Below are 24,599 nucleotides of genomic sequence, written 5' to 3' on the forward strand. Positions count from 1 at the left end.
GGTCCATACTCATGCTTGGATGAGAGACCTCAAGCTTCAACAAGTAGAGCAAAGAGGAAGCGATGGAGACTTCTGATGGCAGGTCACAAGAGAGTATATAGCTTTCTCTCTGTTCACTAAAATCTAGAACACTTGTTCTTGAAGACCTGAGGCGCAATGTAGAATTTTCAATTAGCTAGTGGCATTAACCCAGCTCAAGGGCTAATGTGCATGAGGAAGTCTCCAAATGATTCTAGCCTCCAAGATTGTAAATCATCTTCAGCTGTTCAGTTTGAAACTTTTCAGCTCAGGACACAAATATCATGGAACAGCGAAAGACCACCCCCTGCTATGCCTTTCCAAACGTACAGCCCACAGAAGCTGTGAGCATTATGAAAAGTTAAATGTCTTTTGCCACTAACTTTAGTGGCATTTCATTATGCAGCAGTTGACAAATGGAAGCCTCTTAAGACAGCTGAAGTAAACTTCAATGATAGATGTAAACTTTTTTTAAATTTTTAAAATTTCAGATTAATATGAGGGTATAAACAATCAGGTTACAATGTTCGCATTTTTTAAGTAAAGTCCCTGTTGTAGTTGTGTCCCACATCCAGGATGTCTGCCCTGTACCCTTACATTGTGATCATTAAGTGGGAGCACACCAATCCCCCTCCCTCTTCATCTCTCCCTACCCCCCAACTTGAATTGAATTGAGTTTGGGGTGTATATTAGATCATCTACTGGCGTCCTATCAGTATTGAGTGCATGGGATATTTGCTCTTCCATTCTTTACTACAGAGAATGTGTTCCAACTCCGTTCAGGTTAATACAAAAAATGTAAAAGTCTCCATCTTTTTTATGGCTAAATAGTATTCGATGGTATACATACATCATAGTTTATTAATCCATTCCTGAGGTGGTGGGCATTTAGGTTGTTTCCATATCTATTGTAATTACAATTGTAATTACAAATTGTAATTGTAAATTGAACTGCAATAAAGAATCTAGTGCAAACGTCCTTATGATAAAATGATTGCTTCTGGTAGATGCAAACTTCTTATATTTAACAACCTTGTACTTTCCACAGGAAAATACTCTTTTAAAATCATCCCACCTTTACATTTTGTATCCTGCCTAGAATACCCTTTTTTTATTTTTTTTTGTAGAGATAGAGTCTTACTTTATGGCCCTCGGTAGATGCCGTGGCATCACACAGCTCACAGCAACCTCCAGCTCCTGGGCTTAAGCGATTCTCTTGCCTCAGCCTCCCGAGTAGCTGGGACTACAGGCGCCCGCCACAGCACCCGTCTATTTTTTGCTGTTGTTGTTGCAGTTTGGCCGGGGCTGGGTTTGAACCCACCGCCCTCGGCATATGGGGCCGGCGCCCTACTCACTGAGCCACAGGCGCCGCCCTAGAATGCCCTTTTGCCAGTTATACACTTTGTAAAATTATTTATCTTCCAATCTCAGATACTACCTTTTGTATCTTCAGTGCTCAGCATATTAGCTAATCAGTGTTTGTTGAATGAATGCACGTATGAACAAAGAAGGTCATTAAAAATGGAAATTAAGATAATATTAAGTGTTGGCGAGAATATGAAACTTCATCTGCAATCTGGAGTATAAATTTACGAAATAAATAAAAAAACATGTTTGCCGGGATCTACTACAGCTGAACATAACAATATCCTATGACCTGACAATTCCATTTCCAGGCGCATGATACCCCCAAAGAGCACTTCTATTCTCAAAAGTCATATAGTGCCATATTTATATATCACTATTGTCAATAACTCATGGTGACAAAGAATCAAATCCCATCATCACTAAAATGTATAAATTGCACTACAGTCATATAGTAGAATTATTTTGTAACAATGATATCATAATGTATAGCTACATGAAGGAATATGCATAGATTTCACATGCTTGAATGCTAAATGAGGGAAGCCAGATCAAATGAGTATAAACTACATAAGATTCTATTTACCTAAGTTCTACATTACTGTTAGAAGCCAGGAACACTGATTACCTTGGGGAAGAAAGGTATTTACTAGGCAGAGTGAGGGGACTGGTATTATTCACCAAGCTATACACCTAACAAGCTGTATGTTTAATACATACTTTTCTGTAGAAGGGAGCAAGGGAGGGTCAATCTAATTTGTCCTAAACTCTTGCCTAGAAAATCCACCAACTAATTCCTTTCTGCCACACACGAGGACAATTAAGTACAAGCAGAATCTCAAACTGATATTTAAAAATGTGAAGTCAGCATTTATGGCAAAGTCTAATCATGTCGAAATTTCTTTTGAAAATTTCAAAATCAATCACAAAGACTGGAGTATATGTTTTTTCCTTTTATACTTCATTACAACAGGTATCTTCACTTCTGAAATACGAGAAGCCCTAAAATCACAAGTAACAAGATGAATGTCTGTATGCAAAAATTTGGACATTCATACCTTTCTGCCTTTAAGTTGGATCAAGTTCAAGTTAGAGGGAGTGGTTGAGTTCTAGGGTCATCTTTGTACTTTAAACATATTAAGAGGTGACAATACCATATAAAATCAAGTGAACACTTATCTGCTTTGTAACTATCAGTTCTAGAGATTCACTTGAATTCAGTTATATATGATACACCATTTTTATACAGTTCCTACTTTTCTAACACAGCATCTCCTTTTATGACAATATTAAATTATCTTTATTTAATGTTGTTCTGGAATCATGCCAACTCAGATGATTTATGTCTTGACATTATTTGAACTCCGATGGCCTTGCCATTGTAAGTCCACAGCAAAACTCTGTGCTCCCATCCAATAGCATCTCTCTCAGTTTTTACTTAGGTAATAAACAGAAATGGCACTACCTCTGCAAGTGAGTCATTTAATAGAGAGATTTTGCTTTTGATTTGACTTTCAACATGCAGAGTACGGAAATGACATCCCTACTTTAAATATAAAATTAAAGTATAGGAGAAAATTTCATACATAGCATACACAAAAGGTTTCAATTTTAAAGAAAATAACAAGTCAATAGAGGGAGCCTGCAGAAAAAGGCAAAATAAAGAATAAGCCAGAGAGTCTGAAATTTTCATCTGACTTGATCAAAAATGATTAGGACACAGAAAAACTTATGTGTACCCAGAAGGGTGTTTTTAATATTCACACAAAATTAAGGATAAGTGCTGATGGAATATCTTTGATTAATGAGTACTATGACTTTAGAAAGTCTTGACTTTAGGCTATTGAATTCTGGATAATTTATTTTTCCACAGTCAGAGAAGCTCTAAAATCCAAAGAATCTATATAATATTATTAGAGACATTTAACATATTTGCAAAGTTTTCTTAGAGCTACAGAAACAAGTCATAATTCTTGATATAAAATCCACCCCCCCTCAAAAAAAAATAATTTTGGGAAGAGGGAAGAAGAATGCGGGAGGAATAGCAGAATAATTTCACAGCTTTGCATACACCACACTTATGACAGCCTCTGCCTACATTCTGAGAAAGGCTTGCTGAAATGCAAGTTTACTGAGCTTACTCAAACACATGTAAGTGTGAATGGGTGTGTGCACATGATTATAGTAGTATATCCAAATCTAGAAAAGGACATGTGTGGTGGTCGTAATTTATTTATTTATTTATTTATTTTTGTAGAGACAGAGTCTAACTTTATGGCCCTCGGTAGAGTGCTGTGGCATCACACAGCTCACAGCAACCTCCAACTCCTGGGCTTAAGTGATTCTCTTGCCTCAGCCTCTCGAGTAGCTGGGACTACAGGCGCCCGCCACAACGCCCGGCTATTTTTTGGTTGCAGTTTGGCCAGGGCCGGGCTTGAACCTGCCACCCTCGGTATATGGGGCCGGCGCCTTACCGACTGAGCCACAGGCGCCGCCCGTAAATAATTTTTTTAAATAACCCTGCACTTGATTTATAAAGGCTCATACATCTCCTTCTAGTCTATGAACAATCAGTGCTATAGCTATCATGCCAAAAATAGTAGCCAAGCAATGTACATAAAATGCATTGTCTCTAAAGTGGTAAGATAATAATCATAGTAACATAGTTACAATCATTGAAATTTCAGAGCGAAAACTCACAAATCTGTTTCTTCTTCATATTCATTTAAACCTGTTTCAAGGAGCATTTTTCTTAAGGTCACTATGTGGAGGAATGGACACTATGCTTGCAAGGACAGTTACTGACTTTTATCATATTAAAAGGAAACGTTGAGAACAGGACAGTCACCTGGCAAGCCTGGAGATGCTTTGTGACTTAGGGCAAACCCCCAAGTAACTCAGTGTTCTGGAATGAGATAAGATTACTCGTTAGTAAGCAGGTGTTAAACATTGATGCTTGGTGCTTCTTCCTGGGGATTGTGGGGGAAAGAACATGTGAGGAAAGAGCACGTGAATCCTTACGCGTGCAGCCCTCGTATGTCACTACCTTAACTCTCCACACCTGTTGTGTATAAACTTAATAAATAGTCATTGCGGAGGGAGCTCAGGGCTACCCTGCACTTAAGGTTAGCCCGCCTCCTGCAAGTTTGTACTTCAATACGTGCCACGCCTGGTTCCTTACTGCGCGACCAGGGCGAAGGCCATAGGGGTCGCGACACCACTATATAAATTTGGTTTGTTTTTGTGTAGCCTATTGTTATCATGGCAAGGGGGAAAGAATATAAGCAGTGGAGTAAGACTTTGATTTAAATCTGAGACTAGCCATCTTAGAGCCCTGTGTCTTTGTAACTGAGCCCACCAGACTCAGCTTCCCTTTAGGTTAAAAGGGATATTAATAGTTATTATTAAACCAGAAAAATAATGTATGCAAAGTATCTATCACACTTGGCACAATGTATATGTATTATACACAAGTTATCACAACTGATAATAAACATTTACATTCTGTTTTATTAATATTTACTGGAAAGAAGAAAGAATGGCTAGAGCATGCTCATTATCCTTTGTTACAACAATCAGTTACTTAAAAACTTATCAGTTGGAGACAATCTACCTTCACTATCCAGAGATATGGAAAATAAAGAAATTTCAAGCCAAAAAATTCAAGAGAGGAAACAATTCCCTGCATGTTGACATGTATTGTTTAAAAGAAAAGTCACATTTCCCAATAACTTAATTCTTAGTAACTGAATCTGGAAAAGTTGTTTTTAGTTGAAAACAAACAACAGTTTTGTTGGCTTCCTGGACCCTCATTAAAACAAGTTATAAGGGAATAAGGAATTGTAGAATGAGTTGCAAAAGAGGAAATTATGTTATTTAAAGACTAGATAGTCCCATACGTACATATGGAATTATAAGACACTGAAGACTGTATATCTTAGTCATTTCACTAGCAGCAAACACAGTGAATAACTTATGGTAACTGCTCAAAGTGTTAAGCAAATCTGGCCGGGCGCAGTGGCTCATGCCTTTAATCCCTGCACTTGGGAGACCAAGGCAGGTGGACTGCCTGAGCTCACAGGTTTTTTGAAACCAGCCTGAGCCAGAGCAAGACCCTGTCTCTAATAGCTGGGCATTGTGGTGGGCTCCTGCAGTCCCAGCTACTCAGGAGGATGAGGGAACAGAACTGCTTGAACCCAAGAGTTTGAGGTTGCTGTGAGCTAAGACATCATAGCACTCTTACCAAGGGTGACCAAGTGAGACTCTGTCTCAAAAAAAAAAAAGTGTTAAGCAAATCAATGAATATATTAATAATTTTATGTTTATAATAAGATAATTTTGTTATTTAAAATGGATTAAAGAAAATTAAAGGGGAAGAGATTCATGATATTTAAAACCAGCTCTATTTATTTTGGTGTTTTCAGAAACATTTCATTATAAGAATCAAACAAAACACACACATTCAGCAAGAGGGCACACTTCCCGTACCCAGCAGAAAGACACGTGTTACTAATGATAAGAAGTTTTCATATAAACACTTTCAAGGTATCATGTACTGTTCCTGAGCCTTTCAATCAAAGCACTAGTAACAAGAAAACACTTCATTTTTGGTACCAAAATCAAATTATCAGTATGAACTGCTTCAATCCATTGTAGATAAAGATAATTTAAAAATATATTGTCAAGTAAGGCAAGAAAATAGAAAATTTAATTACTTTGGAATATTCTTCTACAAATTATGATAAATTTTTGTGATCATCTTAAGAGTAGTTTCATATAACATCACAGGTCTGAGATGATGAAAGGTCACTGATATATTGCCAAATGCATTTTTATGAGGTAAATTCAATTATGATTGCTGTGACTATTCCAGCCACAATTTAGACATGGAATCCAATTATCCATTTCATTTTCATTTATACCTCATGGGCGAGATCATTTATCATGTTTCACGATAATGATCAGAAGACACATGGAAAGTGATTTCTGGAGGTAACAAATTACCTACCATATTAGCATAGCTTACAAGTTCCTGTCAACAACTACTATGCATAAATATGAGGTAATTAAATTTACAATGTGCAGGAGTGTTTGATATGCTACTTGCTTCCTTCATGGCTGCCAAAAGTCTGGGTTGCTAAATGCAGCAAACCCGTTTGGTTGCAAATCAGGAATCATTATGCCCCCGAACTCCAACAGGTAGACGGTATGCTAGAGCTCAAGATGTGGAGACGCATCTTTCATCATCTGGTATTATTACTTCTTGCCACCAAACCATCCGTCATTGCTGCTCAGACAGCTTGAAATGATAGTCCTGGACCCTCACATTACTGCTCCTTGAACTCTGTCTCATCGATCTTTTGCATCATTCCTGATTCACAGCTAAGTACCCTCTCCTGGCTGCAAAACCCAGTATGTACCTCGCAATGCCTTTAACCCACAGTGCCTCTCTAATAGTAATTGATTTCTCTTTATTATGGAGCCTCTGTCAAGAAAAGACTACCCATGGTAGCCGAAGCCGAAAGACGATGTGTAAAAGACCCAATGTACAGAATTCCAATAGTCATAGGAAAATACACTCTTTTATTTGCAAGTTAGGCTTCAGAATTGCATTAGTGTTTCTAGTGGAATATTTATAAATTCAGGAGCACAAACATAGACACAGGTAGACAGATGCCACTGAGTGTAAAAGTGCACACACCATAAAGAGCTTACAACACATATTTTAAAAATGCAATATTTCAATTGAAAAATATTAATCCGTTTCGAGTATGTTTAATGGGAAAATTCAAAACTTTTAGGTACATAATACATTAAAATTGCAAAATGTGTTTATCCTTGACAAAATGCAAACAAGATTTAAAATTAGATGCTGAATGTATGTGAAAAGAGCCTTTTAAAATAAGTCCCTAGGCTACCCATTTTTTCCCTCCTCACTGATGCTAAAAGAAACTTCAAAATGATACCAGCAACACAGTCACTGGTGTGCCATAAACTATCCAAGACTAAAGGTTTTAATTCAGCTCTGTGTGAATGCTGTTATAAAAGTTTAATAAATCAAAATGATCAAAATGTTCCCAGTGGCAGATTGAGATTCAGTTTCCAATTCAAATTCTCTTTAATATATGGCTTCTTGGACATCTAGCATTTCTACCGTCCATGTTGAATTCGAAACACCCTGCTTTTCATCATTTCCATGCCATCAACCAGTCTGGTGATGGTAACTGCTTTTTAGCAATCCTGCAGGATACACAGAAATGTCAAACCTAGTGGGGGGTTTTCACATAGGAAAATTATGGCCTGTGGGAACTCTGTACCCCTAAGTAAATATTTTCGAAGCATCTACTACAGTGAATGACATTCCTTGAGAATTTAGAAATGCCATTAGCTGGACATTCTACAGAGAAACAACCTCCTCCCAACCCTTTAAAACACTGATGTAAGGAAAAGATAGGCCTAGCTGATTACCATCAAGAGCAATCACATCTGAAGAGCAGGGGCAGTAAGGAAGTCTTCGGGCTATTTTCTTTATTCCTATGAAGTACAAAGTTTTATAAAGAACAGGAAAACGATTTTAACAGATTCAAATACAGTGAAGAAATTACATGAAACAACAGGAAAAAATATTTACACGTGATACACTTTACGTGTGTTTTTATATGTCTATAATGTCAGCATCAAAGATTTAACCATGTCAAGGTTCTCTTTCCAGATTTTCCACTTAATTGAATACAGATGTTTTTACCCTAAGTTTAACAACATGAAAAACTCTAACAGCATTGGCTAAAGGCTCTGAAAGGAAACCTTACCAAATGCAAAGAATTTCTATGTACTAAGTACTTAATGTCCAATTCATCTTGTATTGGATCCTTTTTTAATACCCTATAATTAGGCTAATACTTGTCCAGATGCCTAAAGATTTTAAGCCGGGATGTCTCCTCAGAACCCAATTGAAAGTTTACAACTACAATTATCATCTAGGCTCCCAAATAAGTTCTTCTGTAAGTCTTATGAATGTCTGCCCACAACACCGTATTTCACTCAGAATCCCAAGCTGAAAATCTAGACGTCTTCTTCGGCCTCTTGCTTTCATTTCACGACACTATAAATAGTACTGCCATAATCTCACACTCTTTGACCTGTTCTAACAAACGGCCCCTCAAGGGCCCCTCACCATCTCAAACTTTTAGGGTTGTAAGATTTTAGGGTTGTAAAATTACTCCTTGAAAACTCAACATTTTGCAAATCATTTTCTATCCTGGTTTTCTGGGACAGATACTAAAACATGAGTAAGCTACTCCAAAACTGGTGAAGGTGTCCATATCGAATGGTATCCTGCATTAGTATTTCTTAATGTGTCCCTCAAATTCCTCCATAGTAAGGCTTCAAAGTATAATTTCTGGCTCATCTGAGGGTTTGTCCCTGGAAAACTCTGTATTGTAGTAAATATTTAAAACCAGTCCTTAAGAACATGTGTTTTCCAATACCATCCTCTCTGCTGGGGATGCCCTTTATGTACCATCAACTATCCAAATGCTACCCTATCCATCTGTCAAGGGCCAGATAAATCCTCTCCTCCTCCCCAGCACATTTCTCACCCATCAAAGGCAGTGATGAGGATGGCCTCCCTGCTCTACACATTAAATCCATGTCTTTCATGTAGCACTTCATAACCCCCACGGCAAATATTTTATTATCTCAGCTGGAATCTGGTTCACTGTGCTGGCTACAGGGACCCTGTCATGAACAAGAAATCAGCCCTAAATTCATCAAGATAGTGGAGGAGGCAGATGTTAGGACCATGCAGTTAAATTTGGAAGGCTTGCGAAGGTGTACAGCAAATGCAAAAACCAAGACCCAAATCCAGCAGAGATCATAGTGCATTAAAGCAAGTGAAAGAAAGCCAGCAATGCTAGTTTGGTAAGCAAAGGATTGTCTCATGGAGGACTGAAAGGTGTGAGCACAGTTAGCGCAGGCAGGACCCTGCAGCTGTAACGAGGAATTTTTATACTACATGGGCAGGAAGGCAGCAGAGCTGGGAAGTGCATATTCAGATTTATCCTGTGCCATATGGTTCCTGGCTGCTGTGTGAAGACTGATTGGAGGAGGTGGGGGCTCACGAAGGGAAACCGCTAAGGAATCTTGCTGGAGAATTACACAAAAGAGAAAATGGGGACATGTACAAAGCAGTGGCAGTGAAGGCAAAGGAAAGCAGGAGGCACTCAGAAAACATGCAATAAAATACCGGTAAGTGAAGGAAGTAATTAACATACATATAACATACAAATTTCACCCATACAGATTTCCATCTGCTCCAGTTCCAGCAACGTGACAATGTTTGAGACCACTGTCTTGCTCTGCACATACTTACTATCAGTAGGTCTTCTGTAAAGATCTTTCAACAACTTTGACCTAAATAACTTGGGAGAAAAAAATTGTAAAACAAAATCAACGAATTCTCTTCTGTACTAGAATGTAATTGCCATTTGGCCTTTAGGTATTTTGGGGGAAAAAAAATCAGTAGAAACTTAAAGGAAATAAGAATATGAGGCATGCATGTAGTTAAGAAAAAAGAAGTTAGTGTAGAAAGTACAGCATGTGTAAAGGCCCTAGGGCGGAAGGAAGTGTGCTTGGAAGGGTACTGGTGTGCTCGCCAAGGAGTAAGGAAGAAGGGGAGTGATAGGAAACAAATTTGGAGTGGCAGCCAGGGGATATTTCATTCAAGGCCTTCTGAAATGGGAAAGGACTGAAACTTTCTTATTATTTTTTTTTTTCTTAATATGAGGGGAAGCCACTGGAGGGGGTTCACTGGCAACATGACAGTAGCCATAGGACCCACCATATCTATACATGAAGACTAAAGAAATGCCAGAGGCAATTAGGAAAATGTACATAACCAATAACCATGCGGATAAAATTTCTTCCTAATGAGAGTACAGGTAATTATCCACTGTTCTTTGTTTCAACACAACAACAGATTCGACACCACCACAACTAACTCCACCATGCCAAATTGCGCAAAACAGAAAAACAAAAATATGTTCTTAGTTTGGGTCTTAGAAAGCAGAAATAGGACAACAAAAAAAATTATATTCCTGTAACTAGGACATACTATACCCTAAAGTTTAAAAGTAAACCTGTTTATATGCTTCCTAAGAGATGAGAATAAATCCACATACAGACCATAATTTCTCTAAAAACAAACCTCAGAGCTAAGGGAAAGCTGTCTAAGAAGAGGTGGCTGAGAAGGTGCTGAGAAAAGCTGCTACGTATGTTGCCACATCATTCCATCTTTGCCCAGTTCTCAGCCCACAAATCCTCACTTCTAACACTGATTTGAACACATTTTTCCTGAAAAACTAAAGAATATGAATTAACAAAAACAATCCATGTGGAAGACTACTAAAATATGTTTATGAGAATTTATTTGTGTGGACTTCACGCTTTTTAAAAACTTCTTATTAGACTGAATAATACATATCATTTGTTTTAACCCAGATAGAAAAGAAATAGCTATCGGAGGCACCATCATGAGCTTTGAACCGGGGTTGGTTTTGACTGATGTATTCATTATCAAGAAGTACATATTATTTTCTCCCTTCTTTGTAAGGCTTTTACCTGGAATTTTGTGGATGTTTCCTGGTATCTGTATTTCCTTTTGGTACTCTTTTTAACAGTCAGTTTCTTGATCATGTTTTACCAGTAAGTAAAATGTGTCATTAGCTAGCTTTTTTTTTTTTTTGGTTTTAATTATTTGAATTTTTTATTTTTATAATTTTTTAATATTGCATATTAATATGCAATGTTTGTAATTTCAACAAAAGGCAATAAAATGTATGATCCCAATTATGAAATAAAGTAAACCAAAATAACCCGCAAAAAGACTATGCAGTGGCAAGTCCTTCACCTAAAACTCAAAAAACTCACCTGTAACTTACATACTGGTAGGAAGCTGCTATCACTGAGACTCCTGAAGTAGTGGGGAGAGTGGGAAAGATCCAAGAACTGCAATTAATGAAGTGATGTCCCCCCACAACACTTAAAGTGGCGTCTTTACTCATTATACTACTCAAAACCATGAATTATCTCCGTCCTCACTGATTGATTTCAGTCTGTCTGCTCTAGAGCTTCTGTTCAATTAACATTCTATAAGACTCTCACAGCATGGCATTATTTACCAAATGAGTGCTTAATACAGGGTTTTGATGGAATAACTATTAGGTAGGCTAGTTTTTCATGTTACAAAATCTTTTTTTGTTGTTGTTCTTATAGAATTAAAGCTGTGACCAAAATCTAAGTCAAAATTCTGTGCCAAGATTATAATTCTATGTCTTCCTAAAGAATTAATTAAATTATAAATAAATTATAAATTGCTTGTGGGCTGAGACTGTCTGCTGTTCCTGCAGTGTTCATCTAGCAAGCTAAGTACTCAATAATGTCTGCTAGCTGATTTTACAATAAAGTTGCAAGTACTAAGATTAGCAAGCTAAGTACTCAATAATGTCTGCTAGCTGATTTTTTTTTTTTTTTTTTTTTTGTGGTTTTTGGCCGGGGCTGGGTTTGAACACGCCACCTCCGGCATATGGGACCGGCGCCCTACTCACTGAGCACAGGCGCCGCCCCCCTGCTAGCTGATTTTACAATAAAGTTGCAAGACACCCAGAGAGGCTGATAACTCTTAGTTCAAACTGACGTTGCTACTTTCTTTTCAGTTTAGAGCAAGGGAAAGAAAAAAACTGGTAAAAAAGGAGGGGACTGGCGGCGCCTGTGGCTCAGTAAGTAGGGCGCCAGCCCCATATGTGAGGGTGGCGGGTTCAAACGCAGCCCCGGCCAAACTGCAACAAAAAAAAATAGCCGGGCGTTGTGGTGGGCACCTGTAGTCCCAGCTGCTCGGGAGGCTGAGGCAAGAGAATCGTGTAAGCCCAAGAGTTAGAGGTTGCTGTGAGCCAGTGTGACCCCACGGCACTCTACCCAAGGGCGGTACAGTGAGACTCTGTCTCTACAAAAAAAAAAAAAAAGAAAAGAAAAAGGAGGGGACTATAAATTAGTCCGTGAAGTAAATACAAGTCCCATGATAGAAGTTGTCCTAAATTACATGTACAACAACTACAAGAGAAGAGAACTGAAACTCAAAAGGAGATTCTAGACCTACTATTAGCATGATGAAATCAAATTCCTTTGAGTTCTACGAAAACAATTATTTGCCATGTAGATGATTCTGCTTCCTTCTTGATCCTTGCAAATTCTTAAGAAGAAAGCTCCATCAAAAGCAATCTCCCCGAAGATTCACTCCAAAGACCAGCTCTATACATGTGAACCACCTACGGAAATAAACTCAGAAATCCTTTGGGAAGTAACTCTTATTTTAGTATTTTTATTTTAAAAACAAACTGAGAGAAAACAAAATCAAAATAACTATTTGGGGAAAAACAACTGCTGCACACTCCCATTCCTGTAGAGTAGCAGTAAGGAGATTCATAGGAGGAGAAAATTCATAGGAAAAAAATATTTAAAATAATGGTGTACAGAAGTGGATCAGAGTCTCAGTAATAATACTGAGTCCAAGTTAATATTAAATTTAGGAGGCATCATTTCCCTACTACTTTTAAATAAACATAGACACAATCATTATTTATTAAGGTTTTCAGCTTTGAAAAAGTATCCCTAAACTGATTCTAAGAACTATTTAAATCAGCATCCATTTTCTGGCTGCACCACAATATACTATCTGAAATAAGAACATCTAGTACCCTTTTGCTCATTTAGAATTTAAATATGTACCAGACATCTTAAACACTGAACCACCTGAATTACAAGTAGGTATTATGAATGAGAGTAGACTCCAAATGTTTCTGTTATCATACTCAAGGGTAGTAAAGTAAAATTTTAAAATAAGAGACACCAGGAAACTCTTCTGAATCTGAGAATTTAGCATCCTCTCCCTGCATGTGTTTTCCTAACTATGTAAGGGTATTTAGAGAAAATTATTAAATAGTATGTGATTTATCAATGTATTCCGAGGCTTTCATTACAGTTCAGATTTTATAAGACCTAAATGTTTAAAATTGCATTCTTCCAGCTAAACTCCAAAGACAACTTACGTCTTCACAGTAGAAGAATAGAAAAGGGATCTTCAAGTCACTGTTAAGAAAAAGGATCTTTATAGAAATTTATGAGTTCGACATCTGTGCTAGTTTAAAATCAATGCTATGTGATAATAAGCAGACTGTGGCAAGTCTCAAGCTAGAAATTCTATGGCAAGGGTCCTCAAACTATGGCCCGCGGGCCACATGCGGCGGTGTGATTGTATTTGTTCCCATTTTGTTTTTTTTACTTCAAAATAAGATATGTGCAGTGTACATAGGAATTTGGTCATAGTTTTTTTTAAACTATAGTCTGGCCCTCCAATGATCTGAGGGATAGTGAACCGGCCCCCTGTTTAAAAAGTTTGCAGACCCCTGTTATGGCCTTTAGCTACCAACTAGTAAAAATTTTAAAGTGTTTATTATTTCCCCAATGTCCTTACTTCTAAAATAAAAATACTAAAATAAAACTTTCAGACTTAATTTTACACTTAAAAAGACTAGAAAGACTAGAAAACTAGACTAGAATATTGGTCAAATCAAGATTATTTTTTCAAATGAAAAAATATCTCATGCTAACCTTAAGAGCCACCCTGGTTAGTTCACTTGAGAAAGGAAAAACAGTGCAAAAAATAACTGTCATAATCACTTCCATTATTCCAGCAAATGTCATTCTACCTGCAGGTGAGAAGGAGTATATGGTCCATTATCCATTCTTGACACGTTCCAAGGTCAATCCCACTACTCTAATTTCAACTAAATAATTTTATTTGTTAATTGCAAGAAAAGTATTTGTACCTTTATGAAACATTGTGGTAGGTACCAAAGCAAACAAAGGTAAACTAGCAAAGTCTGATAGATCATAAACTAAAAATAATTACAGTAAAAGCAGCATTTGAAAAGCTCAAATGCAAGTCTTGCATTAATTTTGACTTCTTTCCCTTTTTCACATGCATAGTGGGTAACTGGTACTAAGCAAATTATTCCATTAACAGCTCACCATTGACCAAATTAAGTTATGATCCTACTCATTATTTATGACCCACACTGTTATTTGACTTAGTACATTTAATATGATAATATCCCTCTCTTGTAGTACCATATTCCAAATTCCACATATGCTGCAATGTTAAGTTGTACCTGCTTTAGAAATATTTTCCCAGGTGCTCTTTTATCTGAATAGAATAAATAACTATCTCTGAATAAAATTTTTATGATGTAGAGACCCATGTACAAAAGTTGTTTACTAGGTATACTAGTTGTCTCTCCAATATCCAGCAGTGGGAATTAATGCCCTCTTTATCCCCAACTGGATGAGACCAAGGAAGCAGGTCACCATATTGCTATCCTGTGACTAAGAAGTGAGCCTGGCTTAATGATGAAAGCCAAAACCATGGCTGCAGAGTGAGGGATTGAGAAGAACCTTGAGATCTTTGATGACTTCATCAACTGGGTACCAATCCTATACCTTCTAGTCACAATAGTTAGTAAATGCCCTTAGGTTTAAGCTAGTTTATAGTGCCTTACAAAGCAAAGTATCGACATCAATCAATCTGAATTTCTTATGATTTTAAATGCCAAATCTGAGTAAGTTTGCATACCTACTCTGAGTAAAGCTGGGTAAATGGATTGATATTCACTCTAATTTATAACTAGAGGTTATGCATTAGAAATAGATTAAAAATACCAACTGAATACTTTTGATTTCCTGAGCATTTCAATAATGACGAACAGTTGACACTAAAACTTAAAAAATTGTTAACAATGATAAACAAAAATTCTGATTTTTTCCAATCAATGAACTTAAAATGCAATAGTTTCCCAGGTAAAAAGATACAATAAGAAAAAAAAATTTAGACTAGAAATTGAGTGTCAGGTGCAGCAATCAGAGAATTTTAAAGAAGTTGATGAAGGTCAGTTGGTTAGAGATGCTACTGGGTCTTTGATTAGACAGGTGGAAAAGGAGGAGGATAAAAATTGCAAATGAGGGAGGGAGTGAGGAAAACAATCTACGACGTAATTAGCCTGTGATGTTGGTGATTTCAGTTTGGAGCGTGTAAACACCGCTCCACCTGTCTTTCACATTTTGATTTTGTGAAACATCAAGCAAAAATGTCTACTCTTCATCTCGTCTCTGTAAAAATGTCTTTGTCAATAAAGATTGGCTTCCACAAGCTAAAGATATTATCATTACTCAAAATGAAGCAATGCTAAAGCCATGACAAAGTAAATTCTGTTTCACTGTACTTTTTTTTTTCCTTCCTCTGGCTGTGGGAAAACATAGATCAATACTATTCAGCATGAGAATTTTTCACTGAAATTTTCATTTGCAACAAAAAAGCCCTAAGCGTGCCCTGTCACTTTCAGTTTAACTGAAAATGCACTAATAAACTCTTGCCCTTGGGTCATCTTTGACAACAGGCAATAGTATGCCAGCTCTTATTAAAGACTATTCATATCACTGCCCCAAAAATTTCCTTTAAAATTACCGTCTTTTCTATCCATGTAACAGCATGTCAGCTTTACAAGTGCCAATGAGAGATAGGACCTGTCATCATAGTTAATTCTCAGCGCTGTTTTAAACACTGGACAGCTGATCCCTAAAGGTATGTTTGTGGTGAGCAATATTTATTTGGTGGTTAATTGGACAAACAAGAAAACCACCTGTTCACTGGTTTTAAAAAAAAAAAAAAAATCAAGGTATTGCCTATTAGTATTAGATATAGAACAATCTAAAATAGGTTGTAAAGAAACATAAAACTGCAAAAAACTAAGAAAAATACATCAAAGTCATCAACAAAAAACTTTTCAACAAAATGTAAGATTCCTTTTTTAAAATTTCATTTATTTTGCAAGTAATATTCCTAGAATAGATGTAATAAAGTTGCCAGGTAAAAAAAAAAAAAAAGCTTTGATAAAATAGGAAACTCTACTAGTTGATTAAGACAAACATGTGAGATCTAGCAATGAAAAAGCAATTCTCTCTTAAAATACACATGCAAAAAATGTCCGTACAAAAGAACAAACTTTATGTATAAAGGGAACGCCTGGATAAAAGCATCACTGTCCACTGCAACCTGTCCAATAAATATAGGATGACTTCCTCAAAATAAGTAAAGATTGATTATATACGTAACTATATGCAATATATACATAATTATACAAATTATATGTATGGGTATATATATTGTATATACCGTCAGGTATTCAGAAGCACTCTATGTACACTACTAACCCTTTCCTTCAGTGGTTGCTTATTGTGAATGTACAGATAGCATTCTGAAGACACAGTGAGTGTGAAAATTCAACAGGACACCACATTCCGGCATCCACAGCATATGAATCACACAGAAACTTACCCAAAGAAAACTTCAGGGTTTCAATATCAGGTTTAAGCAAAAAAAGATGGTTGACTGAGCCTCAAAAAAGAGGAATATCCATCCATGTGTGAACATGGGATAAACAGTTTCTTTGCCTGATGCTGGAGTCAAATACTATCTAAAAATAGTCATATCTAGTCTACAAAGTATACAGGAGGCTAACAACATTATTTAATAACGTTACTGTGAGAAAATCTGGGTACAACAGAATGAGCTCACCATTAGGAATCAAGAAACAAGGTTATATTCTGGCTCAGTCAATTGTTAGATTTTTCAGGCTACTGGCAAATTATCAAACGGCCTGAATATTTGAATATTAATTTCCTTCTCTTTCAAAGTATCAAAGGTTGAAGTTTTAAAATTAAATAAATCTTGAAATATTATATGTAATAGAAACTTCATCCCAACTATTATGAAATGTAGTAACTAAAACATGCATGTATCTCACGAGTCTCCTTCCAGCCCCCAGCATTGGCATGTTCTATGCCCTTTGCTGGCTGGCGCCTCTTTCTCTTAACCCTGCCCCTACATCCATCCCTCTAACCTGGGCAACTTTCTCTCAACCTTCAGGCCATTCCACAAAAAGGACCCATTCACAAGGGCCTTCCATGATATCTCTGACAATCTCAAGACAGTTTAGGTATTTTTTCCCCAAATTTAATGTTGAAGAGATTTACACAGTTCATGATTATTTTTACTTGTATCTATATTGGTGGATTCTCGATACCCTATTCAACAAAGCTACTTTTCTTTTAAATTTTCACATGGCTAAAGTCTTTTTTTTTTTTTAACAGTTTTAATTCAATTGTTACCTTCACAAAGCAGCTTTGCAGACCACCCTAACTGAAATATCAATGGCTGACATTCTGTGTCTTTTTCTTTAGAAGATGTACCATGCGCGATACTGCATTCTCAGTAGGTATCTACGTAGCATGTATAACATACCTCCATGTTACCGCATTCTCAGTAGGTATCTACGTAGCATGTATAACATACCTCCACGGTAGGCTCTCTCTGGGCAGGGACCTTGTGTTTTATTTACAATTGTATCTTTAGAAGAACAATGCCCAGAATATGAAGGGGACCCAGCAAATTGCAAATAAATGTCATTAACATACATTTTGCATGTGTACGTATCTTTCCAGGATTCACTATAGGTATGTACTGACAGGTCATAAGCCCTCCACATTCCACTAGTAAATTTAATAACCAAGAATATTAACGAACATGTCTTGGCAGTTCTAACATTCAAAGATTCTATAGGGAGCATGAATTAGTGAAGTATATACTACTATTTTGATACTGATAAAATTGACACGTCTATGGAGATATAATGTTTAACCTTGACATCACTCACACAAGGCCTTGGAGAACCAAAGACGTTTAAATAGGAAGAACTAGGTCTAAGTTAAAATGCAAACAAGATGATAGCAATATGGAATAAAATATTTTATATATTTAACCCTATGAGAGCATCATCAAATAGAACCCTTTCGATAGAAAAAACTTGAAAAACTTTACAATTACACTGTTGATGTTACCTTAAGACATTATCAGAACTTTTATAATCAGATGGCTTCTATATATATGGTGACTAGAGATTAAAAACACTGTGATTTAAAAATCAGTCACTCTACCTACAGAGTTGCTTTTGTTCTAACAAAGTCACACAACTTAATGAAGTGAAAACAATTTTACTTACCTCTCACAATAAGTTGAGCAAAATTGGACACTCCAGAGCCTCGTTCTGACTGAGTTACACAGCGATACAAATCTTGGTCAGTTTTTGTCACTTCCTGCAATCTAAAGGAAGCCGCAAATCTTCTATGATTGATGTTCTTAGTCTGGGCTACGGGTATATCTTCTCCATTTCGTCTCTGCAAACAGAAACCAATATTTAAAAACAAATTCGTAACCTTCCCATAAATCTAAAGCATCTCAGAAAGCAATACCTATGATGAATTATTCTTGTTGCAAAATTAGGGGGGGAGATGTCTATGTAGACCTACAAATTTTCACCAGTGTCATTCAATCAGGAAAAGGAAGTAAGTAATATTATACTTTAAAGGATGTAGGACTCACACTAAGGCAGTAATCGTCATTTCCATAAAGTTGTTACTATACTGGAGCCTATGAATGAACAGGAGAGTTAACAGTTCCATTGCAAATGATGCGCTGCCCCATCCTCCCGGAATGTATGCACAAGCTTCATTGGTACCTATACTACACTGCATGTGCTGTGATGTCTTTGTACTCAGCAGGAAAGCAAGACCGTGCCCTATGCATCTCTGTATTCCAAATGTGTAGCGTGTGCTGGCCTCAGAATGACAATAAAATACTGATAAACAATTTAGAATCAACACCAAATCTGTACTCTTTCCAAATTTCTCTTTGGCATTAATGACAGCCAATTTATACACTTTAAAGAAGTAGTCAAAAGAGCTCAAATGTTAAAAACATATCTGCCAACTGTCAAAATGAAATATTAAAAAACATGTTTATAATATCAAGGTATCTCACAAAGACTATAAACTATGAAGGAAATGACTGAAAATCCAACTACAGAAGAACCTCCATAGCTGACCACCTCCTTAAGTTGACCTAATTTTGATAGACTGGACATGCACCACATGTACATATCAGAACGGTAGGCCTAGTTCCTTATACTGAGCTCCTCCTTATGTTGACCAGTTTGTTACAGTCCACTGGGTGGTCAATTTATAGAGGTTCTATTATATAATAAAATTTATAATTTCTTCACATTGAAAGATGTCATAAAGTGAAAAAGAAAAGTCATGAACTGTGATATTTGCCAACAAAACAGCCATCAAATGATAGTCAGGCTATATAAAGATCTTCTATAGTTCAATAAGAAAAAAGATAAACAACTCAATCAAAAATGGGCATACAATAAAAAGAAAAAATATGTGTAGTGACCACAAAAGATGACTCTCAACCAAAATTCAATATACATCTATAAATGTAATTCACAACATAAACAGATACAAAAACAAAGGCCATTTGACTCTTTCAATTGACACATAAAAAAAAATTATTTGACAAATTCAGCACCCTTTCATGATGAGAATACTCTACAAAACCAGTATAGATGGGACGTTACTCAAAGTTAGTAAGGCAGTACACAACAAACTTACAACCAACATCATAGTGAATGGGAGAAAATTGAAGCATTCCTGCCTGAAAATGGAGCCACACATGGTGCCCACTTTTACCACTTTTATTCAACATAGTGCTGGAAGTTCTCACCAGCGCAATTAAGGTAAGAGAAGGAAAGCAATGAAGTCAAAATGGGGAAAGGAGATCAAACTATCACTCTTTACTGATGATATGATCTTATACCTAGAAAACCACAAAGATTCAATTAAGAGATCTTAGAACTTGTAAATAGAATCAGCAAAGTCTCAGGTTACAAAATCAACTTACACAAATCAGTAGCTTTTCATAAACACCAACAAAGCTAAGAATCAAATCAAAGATATAATACCTTTCACAGTAGCAACAAAGAAAATAAAATTCCTAGCAATATGCTTAACAAAGGTGAAAGACTTCTACAGGGAGAATTATAAAACAGAGAAAAGAAATGGCAGGGGATATAAACAGATAAAAAAAATTTACCATGCTAATGGATCGGCAGAATCAACATTGTTAAAATCCTTGTACTACCTAAAGTGATTTACAAATTCAATGCAATTCCCATTTAAAATACCAATGCCAATTTTTTGAAGATCTAGAAAAACTAGTTCTACGTTTCATATGGAACAAAAGAAGAGCCTGAATGACCAATGCAAGCTATGAAATAAGAACAAAGCAGGAGGCATCACTTTATCAGCCTTCAAGCTATATTAGCAGTCTGTAATAACCAACAGCACGGTACTGGCCCCCAGAGACATGAAGCTATGGTTCAGAACAGAGAACCCAGAGATGCAATCATCCTCATATTCTCATCTGATTTTTGACAAAACAGATAAAAACCTACACTGGAGCAAAGTGTTTAATAAATGGTGCTGGGAAAACTGGTAGGCACATGTAAAAGATGGAAATAGGATCCACACCACTCACTATTCACAAATATTAAGGCACAATGGATAAAAGCCTTAATCTTAAGGCTGGAAACTATATGAATCCCAGAAGAAAACGTTGAAAAAACTCTTATAAATACTGGCCTACACAAATCCATGAAGAGTCTCCTCTTAGATCACAACAGCCCCTGAGATTCCATCACCCACTCCTTCAATCCTCTCTGCGTAGTCCATGAGACCTCACTTTCTGACCCTTTAACTCTATAGCTAGCCATTTCCTTTCCTTTCCTTCCCTTTCCCTTTCCTTCCCTTCCTCCCTCCCTCCATTCTTCCTTCCTTCCTTTCTTTTTTTTGTTTTTTTTTTTTGAGACAGAGTCTCATTATGTCACCCACAGTGCCATGGCATCACAGCTCACAGCAACCTCTAACTCTTGGGCTAAAGCGATACTCTTGCCTCAGCCTCCCAAGTAGCTGGGACAACAGGTGCCCACCACAACGCCTGGCTATTTTTTTGTTGTTGTTGTTGTTGTTGTTGTCATTGTTGTTAAGCAGGCCCCACGGGGTTCAAAAACCCGCCATCCCTGGGGTATGTGGCCAGCACCCTAACCACTGAGCTACAGGCACCCAGCCTAGTCAGCATTTCAAAGAAGCTTTCACTAACTAGCGTGAAAGAATTCTAGATTCTCTTAATTTCTATTGTTCATGCATTGCCAGTATTAAAATTGTACTACAGAAAGTCCCTGGGTTATGAAAGGGATAGATTCTGTAGCTTTGTTCTTAAGTTAAATTTGTATGTAAGTTGGAACAGGTACATTTACTGACTACCTGTAACAGTCTCTGTTCCTAAGAGCGAGTCGTCCATCAGTTGGATGTTATGCTATGTAAGCATCATCATGCAGAGCTCATGAAGTGTTCATTTAACAAGTTCAGGCCCTGACAAAAATTAGTGTAGCGGTAATACTGCCTGATTCCCCAACATCTATTATAATCCGTTTATTAACCAAATCTCTGGCTGTTCAAAGTTCACTCTGCAGCACCAGCATCACCTGGCAAATGCAGAGTGCAGAGATCACTTTAAACGTACTAAATTGAAATCTGCATATTAATAAATCCTTAGGTATGGATAAGATATTACACCTTGGGTCAAGCTAGTTCATACACATTAAGTTAATCTGAGGATTCTTTCCATTAACGGGGACATGACCAAAAAGAGGTGTGTGTACTGATTCTCGCCAAGGAAATGTGACAGAAATTGGTGAAGTTATATCTAGAAGTTTCTACACTTCTAAGGTGACACAGGTCCTCTTTTCTTTTTCTCAATGTCATGTCTAAAACTGGAAGAGCTGACTTGTAACCATGAGGAAGACCAATCGAAGAGAGATGTTGGCACACTGGGGATGGTTCAACAGAGAGGACGGAGCAGGTTCTTCATGGATTCTCTGAAATGACATCAACAATTCCTAGAGCCCCCTTATCTCTGGTCTTTCTGTACCTAACACATTTCATTTTCTATCACTTTCAGTTTGAAAGTATCCTGAAAAGATACATGATACTATTAAAACACAGTACACTTTAATTCACCTTTTCTTTTCAAAGCTTGGGAAATAAAATGTGTCCAATTTAATTTTGAAGTGAAAAAAGTGGCACTCACAACTCATGCAGAGAATATTTCACTGCCTTTTCTGGGCACATAATGAGATAGGTCTCCTCCGTCTTCAAAAGTTGGAAAACCTGGAAGAGACTGTCTCCCTACGTTTGATGTTTAGGTCCCTGACAAATAGGAACATAACAGGTGATTCCTTAAGCAAAATGAAATGCGAATAAAGAATACTTACAATTGTAAAATAAGGAGAATTAAAAGGATTTGAGAGATAGTGATGAATAATGACACGCAAAGAGAGTCAAACTCAGAGATAACAGGGGTCCCAACAGGAGCAAAGAACAAAAGTTCTACAAATTATAATTTTAAAAATTCTAGAAATTAAAAAAAATAGAAACTAGATAATGAAAAAAAGTAGCATATAATTGAGAATAACGTGGAGAGATCCAGTCATACACATTCTGTAAAATCTATCTAGACAAATGAGGTACACGACTCACATGAAAAAGAAAATTATCACACTTTGTTAGTAAAGCTTTATGACAGAAGAAAAAGAAGTACATTATTTAAGTTACTCAAGGAAAGAAAATGTGAATGAAAGATTTTATATCCTGCAAGATTGGCTTAAGAATCAAGAGCACAGGCAGACTATTAACAACATTTAAGAACTCAGGGAATATTATTCCCATGAGCCGTTCCTCAAGATTCTGTTAGAAAATGAGTTTCAGACATCCAAAATTACTATAAAGTCATGACTTAGGGGCTAATATTGAATCTTAAAAAATAATTAACATCTAGAACTAAGACTACATAAGGACTGTGTAGCAGAGAGCATATTATGCATGTAAAAACTGCGTGCTGACAACAGATGTATGATACAAGTATTCAAAATAATATGAGTTAAAAAATGTTTAATTATGAGATATTCTAAATCTGTGTCACTGACAACCAATATATCCGTGTGGAAAAAATACGAGGTAACTGGGAGGTTGCAAATGCACATAGAATAAACATTAAGTGAAAATCTTCAGGCCTGAATTTGAAATGTCAATAGAAACACTTATTCGGAGTGTTATCCTGAAACACACATGTATATGATTTCTACCTCTATTCACTGAAGAAGTCCAGCAATGAGTATCCGCTCAGCACCCACATTACGAGCTTGAAACATGATTTCTCTCTAAAACTAATCAGGGCACTATGGAAAGCTGCCCGATTCCAAACCTGGGGAGAAAATAGAACATTTCACAATACCAGGTAGCAAGGAAGGGCTCAAGGCCTACTAAGGTCATGCCCAGAGGACTCCTGAGTCAACCTGTAAAGGCTACTACTGAGCAAAGATAGGACTATCTGAGCCCTAATACACATAATAGTAGTAACTGCAATGAACGGAAGTCCATTAAATGTGTGTACATCTATGAGGTCATACTGATAGCGAAAGAAAAAAATAATTCAGACATCTTTGAAGGATAGGGACCCAACTCATTATTTTGAAAACTAGTAAATAACAGCAAAGATTGGAGCATTATTCTTTTTTTACTTCATGAATTCTATCACTGGGTAACCACATAGTAGTTGAGGGGAACTTTGTCAACTAAAGAAATACAAAGTAAATAAGAGGCAAAGAACAACAACAGAATATTGCAATTTTCCACCTCCAGGGCATCTATCATTAGCGACTGCCAAAAATCACAAGAAGAAAGATGAGACATTTTGTTCCTCCTGTAATTATTCCAAGTGCCACCTGTACTGCTGCCAAAGGACCAAACTTGACCCTGGATCTGGCTGCTGGTTGGCAAGAAATGCAAAGGAAAGAGGAATATGTTGAGCTGAAGAGGACTGCAGTATGCAATCAGCAAAATGTAGACTGTGGGAAACCAGGCATCGAACAGGCGAGCGTCCACAACAGACAAAAAGAGAAAAGAGAAAAAGAAAGGCGTAGAGGACGAACCTACAGATGGAAAGAGACTTACAGATACACACTCACTAAAACAGGGAAGACTGAACTACAGTGTCTAGAGATGCCTATATTAGTCAGGTGGGAGGGGAACCCTACGAGGACTATAAGTCATGACACTGGTAATTAGCAGGGACAGGCGCACAGCTTAGCCCG

General features: G+C 36.9%; 1 protein-coding gene across 5 annotated transcripts in view; it reads right to left on the reverse strand.

Annotated features, from left to right (window-relative positions):
* The window catches only part of PTPRK (protein tyrosine phosphatase receptor type K), a 556,126-nt gene that overhangs the window by 225,525 nt on the left and 306,002 nt on the right, over positions 1 to 24,599 (reverse strand). For all 5 annotated transcript variants that reach the window (XM_053590941.1, XM_053590944.1, XM_053590942.1 and 2 more), the window contains exon 6: positions 18,549 to 18,723. In XM_053590941.1, coding sequence (XP_053446916.1) covers positions 18,549 to 18,723 — 175 coding nt within the window. The remainder of the gene's footprint in view (positions 1 to 18,548; positions 18,724 to 24,599) is intronic.

The sequence above is a fragment of the Nycticebus coucang genome, chromosome 5, assembly GCF_027406575.1.
Source record: "Nycticebus coucang isolate mNycCou1 chromosome 5, mNycCou1.pri, whole genome shotgun sequence".
NCBI lineage: Eukaryota > Metazoa > Chordata > Mammalia > Primates > Lorisidae > Nycticebus > Nycticebus coucang.